Source organism: Tupaia chinensis, unplaced genomic scaffold, assembly GCF_000334495.1.
Source record: "Tupaia chinensis unplaced genomic scaffold, TupChi_1.0 Scaffold000228_1, whole genome shotgun sequence".
Classification (NCBI taxonomy): Eukaryota; Metazoa; Chordata; class Mammalia; order Scandentia; family Tupaiidae; genus Tupaia; species Tupaia belangeri.
The window spans coordinates 4,334,547-4,353,287 of record NW_006159703.1 but is presented as its reverse complement, the minus strand read 5'-3'; the positions used below and the strand labels follow the sequence as shown (position 1 = coordinate 4,353,287).

Here is an 18,741-nt window from a genome sequence, read left to right as displayed (position 1 = left end):
GAAGAGCCGCCGCCGCCGTTCACCGTCCTTACAAAGTCAGGGCTTTGAGAAGCAGTGCTGTGTGAGCTGGAATTTCCCACTGTGCTGGTGGTGGTGCTGCTGCAGCTGGGATAAACATCCTTGTTTTTTTTCTTTTCAGGAATGTCCCTAGCTGCTTTCATATCGGCTTTGATCTGCTCACTGGTGACCTGACAGCCTTTTTCACAGCTGCTTTCCTCAGGAAATTGCTTCGACTGGCCCATCTGATGGGAGTTGTACCTCTTTCGAAGTGGAGTCTTGCCTTTTCCACTTACTGCTTATAGAAAAAGAGGAATGGCCCAAGAAAAAGAAAAGATTTCAGTACAAATTCTGGACAAAAGGCAAGAATAAATATGGAACAGAAAACAATGCATACTAACTTTCCTAAAGTTTAACTATGATTACATCACTGAGCTATGGTTCCCTAATGCCTACCCGGCTTACACTCCTTAGCTCTGCCTTCAAGACTATCTATGATTTGATTCCAAACTGTCTTTCCATTCTGTCCCTTTTCTATACATTCTACACTCTAGCCCAGACTTTTCTCCCAATACCTTTTCTTTACCACCTCAGGGCTTTTGTTATCATCAATTCACCAGCCTTGGACCTCTGTTCAATCTATTCTGAACCTCCATCACCCACCCCTAGGTCACTCATGTAAGTTCTATAATGTCATTATCTATCTTCATGACCTAACTCTTCAACTAAACTAGAGGGTCCATAACGAGAGAGAGACTATGATTTATTCACCTTGTATCCCTCACAGCATCTAACACAGTACATGGGCAACAGTAAGGCTCAATGAATGTATAAAGATATAAATAAGGATTTATCTGGCTGATAGAGGACTGAGTTGGTAAATTTAGAAACGAAAGTTTCTTGGAAGATTAGGTTAGTGAGCTGGTCATATTATTCCTCCTAAATTTTAACTTCCATAAAAGCTTCTTTTAACCTCACAGTGTAAAATTATCTGAATTTCTTAAAAGAAAAAAATTTTAATAATCAGCCAATGGTTAGTAAATTACTCCAGATCCAAAGAACTGAACTTTTCATACACAGAAGTGTGTATTTATTTCAAGAATACTGCTAAATGTTCAAGTATACTGAACATTCCAACACGTTAAAGACTATGGGTACCCAAGAAAAAAAGGGTAGACAATTAAAAAAAAATCCTTTGCTAAACACTGTATGCACATTGTTCTAATAAATAAATGGGAAGGAAAAGGGAAGATAATTAGAAGTATGAACCAAGAAGTTAAAGAGAATTGGAGCTGGCAGGTGGCACGGTGGTTAAGGTGCCAGATTCCCACTTGGCTAACAATGGTTCAAATCCCAGACACAGTGCCTTGCTTTCTCGCTTTCACTCTCTCTCTCTGTGTCTCTCTCTGGTCAGATTTAAAATAAAATAAAATAAATCATTCTTTTTAAAAAAACGTTAAAGAGAATCATAATTTCTTAGAAAGGCAAAGGGAGGCAGGGTATTATGAAAATATCTGTCAGGGCTCCCTCAAACACCAAACTAGCCACCAATACTCACTAAACCCAGCTTGACAGATTATCAACCAGGGAATGGTTATTCCTTCATTGCTGTGGCCAACTCAGCAGTCATCCCTTACATGAGAAAAGGCCTCACCCTAGTCCCTGACATCCTGCTACCATCGCTACCTAAAGCCTCCACTGTGGAACTCCAGTCTTTACTCTTCTCTTACCTGAACCTGCAGTCCACAACATTTCAGTTGTGTTACACCCTCCCACAATAGCTCCAGCCAGGTTACTCCTTTCTTGCTCCCTATCACATTTCCTAAGAATATGTTAACTGCATTCTAAGCTGTAGTGGAAACACATTACATAAAGCTAAGTGTGTCACTTCTGAGAGTGACTCTCACTAGTAGTTCAGAGGAAGACATAATCATCTCTGACCTGACAATTCCCTGGACTGGGCTGACTCTCCATTTTTTTCTTCACGTTCAGAGTAACGTCGTGTACCATTCTTAGGAATCCAGACTTCTTGCAGTTCTAGACTGTCTTCCTCGTCATCACTCTCAGAATCGTGAACAGTAATTGGGGTTGATTTTACTACGCGCTGAAGACCACTGGGTCCTAAAACAAAAAGCACAAGTCTTTTCTTTTTTGCCCCACAAAGGCATAAGAATGCAAAATACTCTTTGAAAGGATCTGGGATCACAGAGATGTTTGGTTCTGTGTTGCCTCCCTTAGTACTCACTCATTTTGCAAGCACTTTGAACTTTAAAACATTATGTCAACATTAGTATGATGAATATGCCAACCAATTTCATAATTTCTCTCTTTTTTTTTTTTTCTGGAGAGGTTTTGCTATAGGGTACGTGCACTCGCCAGCTGGGTCCTAAAACAAAAAGCACAAGTCTTTTCTTTTTTGCCCCACAAAGGCATAAGAATGCAAAATACTCTTTGAAAGGATCTGGGATCACAGAGATGTTTGGTTCTGTGTTGCCTCCCTTAGTACTCACTCATTTTGCAAGCACTTTGAACTTTAAAACATTATGTCAACATTAGTATGATGAATATGCCAACCAATTTCATAATTTCTCTCTTTTTTTTTTTTCTGGAGAGGTTTTGCTATAGGGTACGTGCACTCGCCAGACAGACAGAGAGACAGAAAGCGAGAAATCACTCCCTGGGGGGGATGGCCACGCTGCAATCCCTTCTCCTCCATTCTCCTCTCGGGATCTTGGGCACGCACGCACATGCGCCCGGCCTGAGTTTTTAAGCCACCGGGTCCGGGACACAAACCGCAGTTGACTACATGGGAGTTCAGTGACATAGCTATTATGCTAACTGCTGGTCCCACCCAATTTCATAATTTCTAAAGGCAAAATAAAATAGAAGGTCATATGGCATCCCCTTTCACAACTTCACTATTTCCCAAGTAGCATAAAACATCCTAAAAATAATCTAAATAACAGTCATAATAATTTAAAACTTAGGCTACATATTTTCTTAATTTTACAAACATATGAGCTAAGGCAAAGCAAACAGGTATGAACTCAGAAACATACGACACGAGGAAACAACTCTGCATTCTCTACCTAGGTATAGGTCTATCCCATTGGATGGCTAGGCAGGTGTTATATTTTGGTTATTTGAGTGAAGTATATTTATGTGAAAAATGCTTTCTGTTTGGCAGTACAGGTTTTAAATCTTTGGTTCTCCTGACTCAATTCTGACAGGTAACACATATTAGTTACATCAACACTATGTAACCATCAAGGAACCTTCTCTGTCTTTTTTTCCTGTCACACCGTACAACGCCTGGCATAGAGTAGGAACTCAACAAATATCTGTTGAATGCAAATGTGATCATATCTGTAAGGCACTTAAAACAGGGACAGTTAAAAATATTCTTAATTTAAGATGAGGTAGCATTCTAACAGATAAGATGTGAGAAGTCTTGAGGTCTAATAATAATTCTATCCTCTCTTTGCTGGCTGAGTAGTGTTGAACATATCATTCAGACCTTTGAAAGACAATTAGTTTCTTCATCTGTAAAACAAAGGGTTGTTGGGTAACCTTTAAGAGACTATACCATGGAGGCTGGCAGGTGACCTGGTGGTTAAGGAGCTAGACTCCCATATGGCCAAGTGCAATTTGAGTCCTGGACATGGGGACTTGTTTTCTCACTTTTTCTGTCTCTCTCTGGAGAGCACATGTGCCATACAGCAAATTTAAAATGATGATGATGGTAAACAGGATTAAATAAGTAATTCTTTTTTTTTTTGAGAAAGATTTTTGCTTGTGGGTGTATGTACACGCAAAGACATAGATAAACAGAAAGTGAGAAATCATCCATTGAGTAGGGATGGTCATGCTGCAATCCCTTCTCCATTCTACTCTCGGGGTTTTCGGCACATATGCACAGGTGCTCAGCATGAATTTCAAGCCACTAGGTTCAGGACTCAAACCACAGTCAGCCACGTGGGAGTCTATCACCTGAGCCACTACATCACCTGCTGGCCCCTAAATAAATAATTATTAAAAAAAAAAAAATAGAAAAGAGAGACTCCTGTGACTCCTGCCATAGTAACTAAACAGAGAGGAGATCTTAGTCTGCTTACTACACCAGACCATCCCCTGTACTGCTCCTCTTCCCCACTGCAATGAGGGGAGGAGAGTACAGACAGAATATTTATTCAGGTAGTTCTTTCCCATCAACAATTTGAGTACTTCCTTTTTCTACATACGTGTACACACACACCACACAGACACAGCCATGCAGCTATCTAGAAAAAACAGTTGTTGCTGTAGTTACAAATAATAGAAAACCATGCAGCAAGATACATATACACGCAGCAAGGAGAATTACAATGATTTATTACCTCCATAATAAATAGCATACAACATATCATTAGCTGTAAGGTCAGAAAACAATCATTCCCAGTACTTCGTGTTCTTCATTAGAATCAGGCTCTAGTTTTCAGAATGATGAGTGTGGAAAGAGGCGCATGATGACACATTATTACCTGCTTGCTCCTCATCAACATCCACAGGAATGATTGCCTGACTGTGGGCAGCAGTATCGTTTCCACTCTCAGCCACCACCTCTCCATCTTCTTGCACCATGTCTTCCATCTCATTCAATGCTTAAACAAAAATAAACACAAAGTAAAAAACCAATAAAGCCATAAAAAGCCACAATGGCAGGCAAAACTGGCAGTCCTGAAAACTGAACAGCTCCATTAATTACCAGGACCACTCTGGAAGAACAGCATATAGCTGGGCTTCACTGTACAGACATTAAAAAGAAGTGTCCAATTCATCTGAAGAAGAGGAAACCATGGATGGGAATAATCACTTAATAGAGAAAGTCCATCAATTTAAGATGAAATTATAGAGAAAGGGGCTCAACTGAGAAGAAAGTACCACGTTTGTCCCCACGATAGCTGTTACAATTTGTCTCCCTCCAAGCTATTTAATTGAAGATGGGAAAGTCAGGAGACTGATCATCGTATAAGCAATGAGCCTTATACTATCTGTCAGCTAAATCAGGATATATTGGATAGGAAAACTAACTTTGCACTTTTCTCTTCTTAGAGTCTATTGTATCACTCATGGACTAATGCATGGCAAGGATTATTAACAGACACATTTAGTACATTTTTAACATTTTTTAAAACTTTATTAAAAATTTATTTAATTTATAAGACAGAAAGAGAAATAGCACTGCCAATGGGGTTTTGATGCCACAATCTACCCCTAGCTTCCGCTATCCCTGGATGACAGGCACACAGCATATAGGCACTCAGGGATGTCTCCAGACATGAATCTGGAACTCTCCCACGTGGGTCAGCCTTACAGAGCATCACATTTATACACATTTGTCATTAGAATAATGTGCATCAGTGTTTACTGCTAGCATGTGTGGATATCAATGAATGAGAACATGTGGTTTTATTCTCAGCTTCAGTCACTCTACTACATGCCTCTGACCTCCCAGAAGAAACTGTTAAGTTCTTAAATCTTAGGTATTTAAGTATTACTTATTCTTTTGCTTTATAGCCTTTAATAGCATTTGAAGATACTGCACTTGACAATAGTCCTTCTAGGCATCTGCAGAGGCTGAATTCCTTCAAAGTAATTATGGCTTCTTAATTCAAAATAGCTTTTTTCCTGTGACTCAAATATTCAGCTTTTATACAAGGTTCTCATCTACTGAAACCATATCTGTAAATCAAATTTTAGGATTTAAATTCCAGGTTCTTTCTTAAATCAAATACAGATATGGACTAAATAAAACATGTTCTTGAACACATGTTTTGGTTCTTGCTGCACCAATACGATTTTACAAATGGTTTCTATGTTCATGCTAAAGGTATCTACTCATTGATCAGAGAGATATTAAAAGATGTGCTTTTGCCTAAATTCTGAAAATGAAATGTGCCCCTAGGGTATCACTGCATCCTAATCCCCAGAGCATCTACCAATCCTTCCTACTCTGCAACCACCCTTATAAATTCTGGGGACTAGGGTAGCTCGGAAACAAGCAAGCAAGCAAGAAAATTTCATCCCTGTCAACCAGCTGCCCTCTCTGAGGAAAATGACAAACTGAGACAGGAAAAGAGAAACAGAACAAAGTCAGAGAAAAATGATTCAAAGTAAAAATCATTTCTATCTGGAGCTCACAAAAGATCTGGGTTACCGTCGGCTGCAAACTGCTGCTCTCCTGGCTGCAGGTCTTGCCGGAAGTCATTCTCTTCGTCTGAGTCATCTGGGTGATGGTGATTATTGTCATGGATGTTGGCATTATTATTCTGGGCATTATTATCATTGTCATTGTTGGAGTTCTGGTTACTAACAAGGGCCGAGGAAACCCCAATTCCTGTGCCTGCACTCAGACCAACTCGAGCACAGCCCTAATACAAAACCAAACCACATATTTATTAATTTGGTTTAGTATAGTATACTGTAATTTTTTTTTTTTTAGAGATTTTTGAAGTAGGGTGCCTACACTCGCCAGAGAGACAAAAAGAGAAAGAGAGACAGAAAGCTACAGAACACTCCCCAGGGGAATAGTCATGCCGCAATCCCTTCTCCTCTCAGGATCTTGGCCATGTACCCACATGAGCCTGGCATGAGTTTCAAGTGCCATGTCCAGGACTCAAACCACAGTCAACTACGTGAATGTCCAGTGATGCAACCATTATTACACCATCTGCTGGTCCCAGGATACTATATTTTTTAATACCTTTCAACTCATCTTTACATAAGAACTAATATTTGTATAGTACTTTATTAATAAAATGCTTTCACACATGCATAAAAGACAATTTAAGGCATATAAGTACTTTGAGCAAGATGAAATGTTACCAGCCTGATGTACAGACAAGGTATATAATGGGAAGAGATTTTGCTCAACTACACAAAATCAGTAAATGGTACAGCGGGGACTTAAAACCAGGATTCTGATCTGGGTGAGTTTACTCCACTAAACTGGACTTTTTTAACAGTGGGGATATAACCATTAATAACTGACAAAAGGAAACAAAATCAGCCGACGGATTAATTAATTTTTATTAACATGAGAGTGTAGACTACTATATGTCAGTTGTACAACTAGGCCTTGACAATAGTCCTTCTAGGCATCTGCAGAGGCTGAATTCCTTCAAAGTAATTATGGCTTCTTAATTCAAAATAGCTTTTTTCCTGTGACTCAAATATTCAGCTTTTATACAAGGTTCTCATCTACTGAAACCATATCTGTAAATCAAATTTTAGGATTTAAATTCCAGGTTCTTTCTTAAATCAAATACAGATATGGACTAAATAAAACATGTTCTTGAACACATGTTTTGGTTCTTGCTGCACCAATACGATTTTACAAATGGTTTCTATGTTCATGCTAAAGGTATCTACTCATTGATCAGAGAGATATTAAAAGATGTGCTTTTGCCTAAATTCTGAAAATGAAATGTGCCCCTAGGGTATCACTGCATCCTAATCCCCAGAGCATCTACCAATCCTTCCTACTCTGCAACCACCCTTATAAATTCTGGGGACTAGGGTAGCTCGGAAACAAGCAAGCAAGCAAGAAAATTTCATCCCTGTCAACCAGCTGCCCTCTCTGAGGAAAATGACAAACTGAGACAGGAAAAGAGAAACAGAACAAAGTCAGAGAAAAATGATTCAAAGTAAAAATCATTTCTATCTGGAGCTCACAAAAGATCTGGGTTACCGTCGGCTGCAAACTGCTGCTCTCCTGGCTGCAGGTCTTGCCGGAAGTCATTCTCTTCGTCTGAGTCATCTGGGTGATGGTGATTATTGTCATGGATGTTGGCATTATTATTCTGGGCATTATTATCATTGTCATTGTTGGAGTTCTGGTTACTAACAAGGGCCGAGGAAACCCCAATTCCTGTGCCTGCACTCAGACCAACTCGAGCACAGCCCTAATACAAAACCAAACCACATATTTATTAATTTGGTTTAGTATAGTATACTGTAATTTTTTTTTTTTTAGAGATTTTTGAAGTAGGGTGCCTACACTCGCCAGAGAGACAAAAAGAGAAAGAGAGACAGAAAGCTACAGAACACTCCCCAGGGGAATAGTCATGCCGCAATCCCTTCTCCTCTCAGGATCTTGGCCATGTACCCACATGAGCCTGGCATGAGTTTCAAGTGCCATGTCCAGGACTCAAACCACAGTCAACTACGTGAATGTCCAGTGATGCAACCATTATTACACCATCTGCTGGTCCCAGGATACTATATTTTTTAATACCTTTCAACTCATCTTTACATAAGAACTAATATTTGTATAGTACTTTATTAATAAAATGCTTTCACACATGCATAAAAGACAATTTAAGGCATATAAGTACTTTGAGCAAGATGAAATGTTACCAGCCTGATGTACAGACAAGGTATATAATGGGAAGAGATTTTGCTCAACTACACAAAATCAGTAAATGGTACAGCGGGGACTTAAAACCAGGATTCTGATCTGGGTGAGTTTACTCCACTAAACTGGACTTTTTTAACAGTGGGGATATAACCATTAATAACTGACAAAAGGAAACAAAATCAGCCGACGGATTAATTAATTTTTATTAACATGAGAGTGTAGACTACTATATGTCAGTTGTACAACTAGGCTGTCTCAGATTTCCCAGGATATACAATTCAACAGGAAAGATAGCAGTAAAGTAAAACAGTCCCAAAATAATTCCCAACTTTTATTTTTATTTTGGGTTCCTGATTAGATTTAGTCTTAAATTTCCACCCTCGCCCTTACCTTATTTTCAGTTTACAGAAGGAAAGGAGACGGCTCCACGCACTTTTCCCTTTACTTTCCCCAAAGACCCTTTAGTACCCATTTATAAGAACAGGAGGCCATGCACGAGTTCAACCTTTATGCCTCCACTGAGATTAATAATAAAAAGTTTAAGTCTAACACTATACAAGAGTATTATTAAAGAGAAAAAAAAAATCACAGTACTAAAATAAATAAACTTTCTTGAGTACTAAAATAAATAAACGAAAGCTCTCTCAAATGTGCCTTACCTTGGGTGGTTCACGAAACATCTGGTCCAGTGAAATAAACTCTAGGCTGGGCAACAATTCAATAAACTGGCCAAAGGAGTCCAGCTTCAAAGCATGGCACCGTACTAAATTGATATCAACCAGCCGGGTCCATCTTGAGTGGTCTGTGCAAGAAAGGACATAACCAGAGAGAATTTAGGAACACTTTCTCCATTACTGAAGAATTTCGCTGGTCACAAAGATCTTTCAAATCCTTTTTCTTTAAATAACTTTCCCTTATTTCATGATCTAAAACTTGATGATTCTAAATTATGGTGTTTCTATCCCTAATTCCACCGTGAGAACAAAATGGCCTGCGAAACACTAACTTGAAATTCAGTCAGCTTTGATTTAAATGGGATTCACTCAACAACTACATGCCTTTTCAACAACAGGACACTGGATAAAGAAATCATGGTACATCCATTTAATAGAACATTATGCAGCTATTTCAAAAGAATGAAGGAGAGCTGGACAGATTTGCTGATATGGAAAGCTCTCCAAAATATACTTAGTGCAGAAATCATGCTATAGGACAGTGTACACATAGTAAGATCTTTTAAAAAGATACATCAATTTTAAATGCTATACACATATAGGCTGCAATATGCACAAAATAATTTGTCCAGAAGAATATACAAGAAACTGTTGATGATGGTTACCTTTGAGAAGAGGAGACTTTTTCATTTTGTACCTTTCTGTATTGTTTGAAATTTACCAAGTGCATGTATTACTTTAATTTTTTTAAGTGTTAACAGGAGTTCTGAGTGATGGGATTATAGGCCATTTTTTGTTTTCTTCTTTATACTCTTCTGTATTTAAGAAACAAACAAACCAAAAACCCAATAAATGTTATTTTTTTAAAGTGATCTACGCCTACCACATCCTATAGTTCCTACTTTCCAATAACTTGTTTCGGCCAGGCCAAGACAGAATTTAACTTGTTAGGCGAGACACAGCCATCTTAAGGAGTGGTCTCAGCAGAGGCCCCAGGGCCCTACAGAGGCCTGGAGAGTGGCTGTGAGGAGATACAGACCCCTGTGAGACAACTCCACAGCAGAGGAGCAGAGAGGGGCTTCGACTAGCTAAAGCGGACGTTACAAGGAAAGCTTTCTCCAGCTCTGCATTTGTTTAAAGATTTACAGGTTTATGTACTTAAGAAGGTCCTTTACAACAATAAATAGCATTACTCTCTCAAAGAGGAAAATGAATTCCTGCCACAAGAAAAAAATATCAGGTGCAAAAGTCATACTTCTACATACAGGGGACTGGGTGCAGAGGGGAGCGCTGAATAAAACTAGGATTTCCAGTCAACAGAAAATTTCATCTCAGATGAATGTTAATATGTTTCCTAATTAAAGTTTTTAAATGTACTTACTTGCTTTGTCCTTTCAGATGATGTGCCATTTTGAAAGTTACTCAGGGAAAACAACTATGATCTCCTAAAATTAACTAGTATTAGTTTTACGTGCCTGAGCCAAAGAAACTCATGTAAAGAAAGAGCAGGGCACTTGAATCCCTAACATGGATTATGAAAATTTCTAGGTAGAGAATTTCAGGAGTTCAAGGAGGCATTGAACATACTTCTAATTTGTTATTAAAGGTTCCCAAGACTTGGTATGAATAATCCATCAACATTTTATTTACTTCAGGAAAAGACTCTATCACACATAGGAAACAAAGACAGCTATATTATTTCAACATCAATTAAATATAGCTTCATTTCTAAGTCAACAGTACCTGAGATCCAGTTGTATGGGTTATGTAGATGGGGGCAATTGTAAATTGCCAGATATTTGATACAGGAAAAAACTTCATTGACTGCCTTCATCCCTATATCGGTGATGATACCAGGATTTTCAACTACATCAGCCAAACCATACTTCACCAGATCTGCATTAGCCATTCTGCCTAGAAAGAGAAATCAATTTCAAAGAAATTCAAATTTTTAAGTATCATAAAGTGTTGTTGCCTATTTTATATTTTAGCATCCAGGATAATCAGGCTCTATGATTGTTCTGTACCACCTGCTTATCATCAGGTTCAGGTATAACTTTAGGTTAGGTGTTCTGTACATAAATGGTAGTATTTCCTGTACAAAATAAGAGTTTATATCAAAAGTCCAGGGATAGCTAGAAGGAAAAATTATTTTTAATTATTTAGAAGAGGAAAAAAAAATTCTTAAGAGTGTCACCAAGAAATATATCATACAGGCTCAAACCACAGTGAAGATTGAATTTTACCTTTTAGAAAAGGAAAACAATATCTTAAAAATGTAAATCCTGGGACTAGCAGATGGCATAATGGTTATTTCGCTGTACCCCCATGTACTACAGTTCGAGTCCCGGACCTGGAGGCTTAAAACTCAATGCCGGGTGCGTGTGCACGCTCAAGATTCCGAGAGGAGAATGGAGGAGAAGGGACTGCAGTATATCCCCTATGGGGATGATTTCTCACTTTCTGTTTCTCTGTCTCTCCAGTGAGCGCACGTGCCCTACAACAACAATTTCTCTAAAAAAACAAAAAAGCAGCTCCTTCATAGTCTAAGGATAATGCTCTCGGAGTTTGGTGTGGACATGTATAGAGAAGGGATAACTCTGGAAATTCAAGATTCATTTTTAGAATCATGGTATTGATTAGTAAGTACCTACTGAACCCCTGAAAGAGAACGTCTAACTCAAAACACATACCACTTGGCTTTAGTATTGGTCTGGTCACAAATTAGAGCAGAGACATAAGTAAAAGAGGATCCTCTATCCCGTATCATGAGGAAATCATACCTCGCTCTTCATCTACTACCATCATTTCTCCCATCTGCCTGCCCTTCCTTCTCCAAGACAGTTAACCTGACTACCATACCTCCTTGAGGGAAAACAGGGACCATGTCTAGTTAGGTCACAGTTACATCTTCAGTGTCCAGTATAGTACTGGGAATATATAAATGTTTGACAGTCTTTGCAATCAACAGACACATGGTACAAAGAAAATTCCATTGCTCTAGTGAAGCCTGAAAATTATAGCGATTTAGATCTTTAGCTTAAAACATTTTTTTAAAAAATCGATCCACTCCAAACTCTTCAATTTCACTTTCCATATAGTTCAGTCTCTCTTACATCATCTTCATGTTTGATATTTACTGGCATTTCTTACAGAATTCACCTTAACCCATCCTTTATAATTTAGCCACCTTTTTGCCTTTGTCCTTCAGATAGGGTAAATCTTGACCAGACTTGTGTCCCCTAGATGCCTAAACATCATAGTCTAATGTGACAAATCTGTCTTTGGAGATTACCAGCCTGTTCCTGCTTTGGGGGTTTCTTTCCTCCTTACCACACTGCCTTACAATCTTGGCGATATCACCTAGGATCCACTTTTGTTTCTTTTCTTTCTTCAGCCCATTCATCAGCTAAAAGTTAAAGTCACTATTTACAAATACATCCTACGTGTCAGAATTGTTATATATATCATTTTCTCATTGACTCCTCAGAGCCACCCAAGGGGGAAAAATAAAAATAGAAAATGGTCTCACTGCCACCTAGAAAAAATGAAAAAATATGGATTTAAAAGAAATAACTTGCAGAGGCTGCATGATTTAAAATAGGCAGGCCTCCTTCTATCTCTCTATAAACCTAGTACTAACCACTCCTCTACACTGCTTCTGAGATTTGCATTGAGTTTTATATCTCTATCACCTTTACAGGAAGCTGAGATTATAAACTCATAAAAACAATAAAAACATTTTAGAGACAGATATATTCTATATGTCTTACTAATACCACATAGAAAAAAAGTTTGAATAATAAACTGACACGTATTCAAACTGAAAGGACTGAGTTCCCAATTGTAAACACATTCAAGAAAATGCTGTGAACAAGCCTTTCAACAGCAATGATCATTAAATGAATACTGATCACTGTGTGCTCACACTATCTACAAAATCCAGGGACCAGCAGCTAGCATAACGGCTATGTCGCTGGACTCCTGTGTAGTTGACCGTGGTTCAAGCCCCAGACCTGGTGGCTTAAACACGGGGCGTGTGTGCATGCATGCCTAAGATCCTGAGAGGAGAATGGAGGAAAAGGGATTGCATCATGGCCATTTCCCCTGGGAGGTGATTTCTCACTTTCTGTCTCTGTCTTTCTGGTGGGTGCATGTGCCATAGAGCAAAAACCTCTCCAAAGAAAAAACGAAAAGAAAATCCAGAACCCCCATTTGGCTTATAATGGAAATAAAGAGTATAGGCAGGGAGTAGGCCCTCATGTGAGAGGTCCAACAAAAGCTTCAAGTGTGGCAGATCAAATTTAACAAATGACAGTCTGTGAAAAAAATGAAGCAGAAGGGGAAAGAAACTTGGGCAGTAGAGCAGAGACAAAATCAAATGATCGGTGTACTGCTCATTACTATATTTTCTACAATATGCTAAAATCAGAGACAATAGGGTTAAAAAAAAAGACATTTCCAATTTAAAAGTTTATCAAGGGGGCCAGCAGATGGCGTGATGGTTAAGGTGCTGGAATCCCACATGGCCAACCACAATTTGAGTCCAGAACCTATTGGCTTGAAAATCTAGGGATGTGTGCATGCATGTGTGTGTGTGTGCATGTGTGCATGCATGCCTGCCCAAAATTCCAGGAGAAGGGACTATGGCATGGCCATCCTCCTCAGGGGGTGATCTGTCACTTTCCTTCTCACGTCTCTCTCCGGGGAGCGCATGCAACCTATGGCAAAATCTAAAGATAAGTTAAGTTTTTCATGAAGTAAGAGCACCTAAAATTTTAAACTGTCTTATATTCAGGAAAATGGTACATTCCAATTCAGATTTTGATCTGTCAAGTAAGTTCCCCACAGCAATTTTAGGAAATAAAAGGGTAATTCTTACTTTGCAGCAAGAATTCATCTACATATCCCAGGTGAAGGGTTTCAAACTGGGGAAACTCCAACTCTGCCATCTTTAGGGCGGAAAACACACCATCTTTGGTTAAAGAAGGCTGGATCCGAACTTCATGCAATCTATAAACAAAGAATTACAAGACATCAGAGTAAAACCAAAATTAACATCAAAGATTCCTCCTAATGTAAGGCTCTAAGAGAAGTTTATCATCTTGTTTAACTACTCTTCTCTCTCTTCACTGAAAAATATCAGAGATCTTTCCTTTAAAAAAATATGTGCAAAATATAGGCACATAATAGGCAATACATTGAAGCTATACATTAAATAGCAATCAATTGCAAAGTAAGAACCATTTATCTTTTTTCTTTAGAACTATTTTATTTAACTTTATTATTTTAATTTGACCAGAGAGGGACAGAGTGAGAGCAAGAGAGAAAGAGAGAAAGTAAGCTGCCAGGTCCGAGACTCGAACCACAGTCAGTCATGTGGAACTCCAGCACCTTTAACCATCATGCCACCTGACAGCCCCAGAATCATTTATCTTTTCCAGTACATCTTAAACTTAATTGAGTGAGCTTCTGGTGCTGGTATTTCACATCTTATGTTCATTGCTAATAGACCATTTTAGGAAAAAGTATAGTTCCATGGTAGTTAACAGTAATAACTTACTTAAACTTAGAAACACTTTTGTTTTACTTAGATTCTTAATAAAATCTAATTGATGGAAAGTAAAATTTTGTTTTAGAATAAACTGAAAAATGTTAATTTCAAGGAAAACATTATAAAAATAAAAGTAGACATGTAAGAAAACATGTGGCAAAAAATTACATGAAATGTGATTAAAAAATAAAGGAGCTATTAAGTCAGACTTTGGAAAATCTGACTTAGTATTTGGATTTCAAAATAGCGAATACTGTCACTAACTAACCAGAACTGTTTGATTGCTTGACCTCTTGGTAAACTTGGCATCATTTGCATGGAGGGTCTGATTCATGAAATCTATACTGTTAGAAAATGCTTCAAATGAGCAAATAACTTCCTGTGGCCCTTTGAATTATCTTCTCCATGAGATAGAATGAAGAAAAAGACCACCTATTTTGTAGAGGGTGGAGATGCTGGCATCAGGGAAGACCAGATCAACAGACTTATTAGAAGGATGAACTAAGGTATTTACCATGATGATTTTTGTAATCTGGTCAGTAAATAAATAGAATGGCTGTTTTCAGACTACAATTAAGAAAAAAAGAAAGAAAGAAAGAAAGAAAGAAAGAAAGAAAGAAAGAAAGAAAGAAAGAAAGAAAGAAAGAGAAAGGAAGGGAGGAAGGGAGGGAGGGAGGAAGGGAGGAAGGAAGGAGAGAGAGAAAGAAAGAGAGAGAGAGAAAGAAAAAGAAAGAAAACTACCCAGATATTAAGAAAATGGTTCCTGAGAGGGATACTGAAACCAGGACTTCAATGCAGATTTCTGGCAAACTCTTGGGCATTTTCAGCTAGGCTACTACATTTCTCTAATATGAGCCCATGCCATTCCAGAGCCTGGTTAGTCCGGATACAGCTCAACTGGTCACCAGTTACAACACTGAATTTACCACTAAGGGATACCCATCTGCTATTTGAATCACCTCTTTGTATTTTAAATTTGAACAAAGCACAATCAAACTTCATAAATAACATATTCCCTCATATTTACATAAATCAGGAAAAATAATTCTAAGATAAAAGATGTAATGTGAAAAGGACATACCTACGAGCAGCAGTGATGATGAGGTAACCAAGATCTACTTCAAGAGCATTTTTGCAAGCTCCCAAAACAATAGTGTGCAAATTTCTAAAACCACCTAGGTTAAGGGAGAAAAGGAACATCTTAGATGGCAATTATTTACTAAAATTTAAATCTTAATTTTTTGTTTTATTATTTTCTTTTTACATTAATATCTCAAGATGGGAACAGCAGATGGTTTAATGGTTATGTTGCTGGACTCCCACAGAGTTGACAGCGGTTTGGGTCCTGGACCCAGCAGCTTGAAACTTATGCCAGGCACATGTGCATGCATGTCCAAGATCCTGAGAGGAGAATGAAGAAGGGATTGCAGCATGGCCATCCCCCTTGGAGATTGATTTCTCACTTACTGTCTGTCTCTCTGTGTCTCTAGTGATCATACACTCCCTATAGCAAAAATCTCAAAAAAAAAAATCTCAGGATGAACTGAAACTACACGTCATCAGGCCAGCTGCTGGCACAGTTAAGGTGACTAGATGACACAAGACCAATGACACAAGACTGACTGTGCTCAAACTACCAGCCTGAAAAATGCTAGGCAATTGTAAGTACATGCCCCAAATTCAAATTTGCTGGGCGTAAAGCCAGGAATAGAACTGTTGTTTTGTGCATGGTCAGCTTTAGTAGATAATACCAAAAAGTATTTCAAAGTATCAATTTATGCTTTCATCAGCACAGTATGAAAGGGCTGGTTGGCTTCACATCTTTTTTAAAACTTATTTATCCAATTTTATTATTAGTATTATTATAATTATAATTATTATTACCATCGTCATTTAAATCTGATCAGAGAGAAAGACAGAGAGAGAGAGATGGAAAGAGAGAAAGCAAGCCACCAGGTCCGAGACTCCAACCATTTTGGTGTCCTGTTTAAGAACATCTTTGCTTTCCCAAGGTCAACAACGACATTATCTTAAATTTTCTTTTCAACGCTTTAGTTTCTCATTTTTTATATTTGGATGTACTATCCATGTAGAATTAATGCTTGTATAAGATATACTGACTCTGAGTAAAACATAAGCAAGGTCAACCTTAAAAACTGATAGAGGGAACCAGCAGTTAGCGTAATGGCTATGTCGCTGGACTCCCACGTAGTCGACCGCGGTTCGTGTCCCGGACCTGGTGGCTTAAAACTCACGCCGGGCGCGTGTGCGTGCGTGCCCAAGATCCCGAGAGGAGAATGGAGGAGAAGGGATTGCGGCGTGACCATCCCCACTGGGGGGTGATTTCTCGCTTTCTGTCTCTATGTCTCTCTCTGTCTGTCTGGCGAGCGCACGCACCCTACAGTGAAAATCTCTCCAAAGAAAAAAAAAAAAAAAAAAAAAACTGATAGAGAAGAAAAGTCTACTTCTCTTTTAGGACCTTTTAGCAGTTGTTACCTCTCTCAAACTCTTCTCTCTAGTGAATGGACCCCCTGAGGCCTCTTTTCTCTTTTGACATTTATCTACAACTATAGCTCAGTGAAATAAAGTGTACTTCCACTAAATTTAACTGAGAACACATTTTAAAATGTAGTGCTTACTCATTATTAACTCAATATAATGTCCATTTGTTACCAATAGCACTTGATGATTTTCCATTTAAGTAGACACCCAAAATTAGATTTTTAGATTTCAACCATTAATTATCTATGTAGCTAAACCTCTCTATATATTTTTGCAATGAAGAGATGATCAACATAGCACACACTCTGTTACTGATCATTATTTACTACAGTTAAGATATCTAAAGAACAAAATATTTTGTTTTAAAATTCATCATAATAGATAGATCAAAGAGTCAAGTGATATGCATAAAAATATTTTACGTACTATAAAGTATTAACAAACGTTAGATAACAGCATTGAGTTAGCTGAATTCTTTTGGAGGTTTAGAGTATCCAAGTCATAGAACATCTCTTCTCAACGAAGGTCACAAGAAATCCTTAACATTTGTAGAAAGATTCCAAATATAACAGGAGGTGTTATTAATTAATAACAAGCCAGAAAATAGGTCTTATCACCCTACTACTTATTTTCAGCAGGTTTGCCATGTGTACAAAGGAAATGACTACTAGCCTATACTTACGGTTACCTATTCTCTATCAAATACACCACAGACAAAGCACACTTGCTGACATTTTCTTAATAAGAATCATAAAGAAGATAAACAAAAACTTAACAAATTTTTTAAATTGATGTTTAAAGTATTTAGTAACTAAAGAAAATAAATACCTGATCTCCAACTGTCTTCCACTACATGTTGGATAAGACCTCCAAGGAAAGGAACTCGAACCATTTCTAAGTGTTCCAAGTTTCGAGCAGAAGCTAAGCCTGTGACTAAAGGGACATATTTCAAGGAATTTGTGGGTCCTGGGGAAAGAAAAAAAAAAAAAAAACCCTTTAATGGAACAATGTAAATGACCTTAAAGCTTAATTTTTAATCAGCAATTTAAATGAATTAAGTTATAAATTCTATGTCTTAAAATGACAGCCAAGGAATCAACAGATGGCATGGTGGTTACATCACTAGATTCCCACACAGTCCACCGTGGTTCAAGTCCTGGGCCTGTCAGCTTAAAACTAATGCCAGGAGCATGTGCATGCATGTCCAGAATTCTGAGAGGAGAATGGAGTAGAAGGGATTGTGGCATGGCCACACCCCCAAGGGGTGATTTCTCGCTTTTTGTCTCTTGTCCCTCTCTCTTTGGCAAGCACATGCACCCTAAAGCAAAAATCTCTCTTTAAAAAAATAAATAAATTAAAAAAGATGACAGCCAACTTGTTGGTTCTTTGCAATCTCTGAAAGTATTAGCCTCTGAATCATACATGTATTCTGCATTAGGATTTTTTAGTAATACTGGAGAGATGTAGTATTTTAATTCTCTGAAGTCTCATAAGTTTTGAGCTCAAAGAACTAAGGAGATAAAGCCAAGATGAAAATTTGATCCTTCAAGTAAACAGCTCAATTACTGAAACATCTCTCTGTATAACCAGTGTTCTATTAACACTATGGAGTATCA

General features: G+C 38.1%; 1 protein-coding gene across 1 annotated transcript in view; it reads right to left on the bottom strand.

The window, feature by feature from the left end:
- FBXO38 (F-box protein 38) overlaps nucleotides 1–18,741 on the bottom strand; it is a 63,270-nt gene that overhangs the window by 17,146 nt on the left and 27,383 nt on the right. The window contains exons 7-15 of the mRNA XM_006148069.2: nucleotides 17,954–18,091; nucleotides 15,705–15,798; nucleotides 13,952–14,082; nucleotides 10,813–10,983; nucleotides 9,055–9,197; nucleotides 7,727–7,940; nucleotides 4,518–4,637; nucleotides 1,939–2,118; nucleotides 10–292 (exon numbers count right to left, since the gene is read on the bottom strand). Of these exons, the coding sequence (XP_006148131.1) occupies nucleotides 10–292; nucleotides 1,939–2,118; nucleotides 4,518–4,637; nucleotides 7,727–7,940; nucleotides 9,055–9,197; nucleotides 10,813–10,983; nucleotides 13,952–14,082; nucleotides 15,705–15,798; nucleotides 17,954–18,091 (1,474 nt within the window). The remainder of the gene's footprint in view (nucleotides 1–9; nucleotides 293–1,938; nucleotides 2,119–4,517; nucleotides 4,638–7,726; nucleotides 7,941–9,054; nucleotides 9,198–10,812; nucleotides 10,984–13,951; nucleotides 14,083–15,704; nucleotides 15,799–17,953; nucleotides 18,092–18,741) is intronic.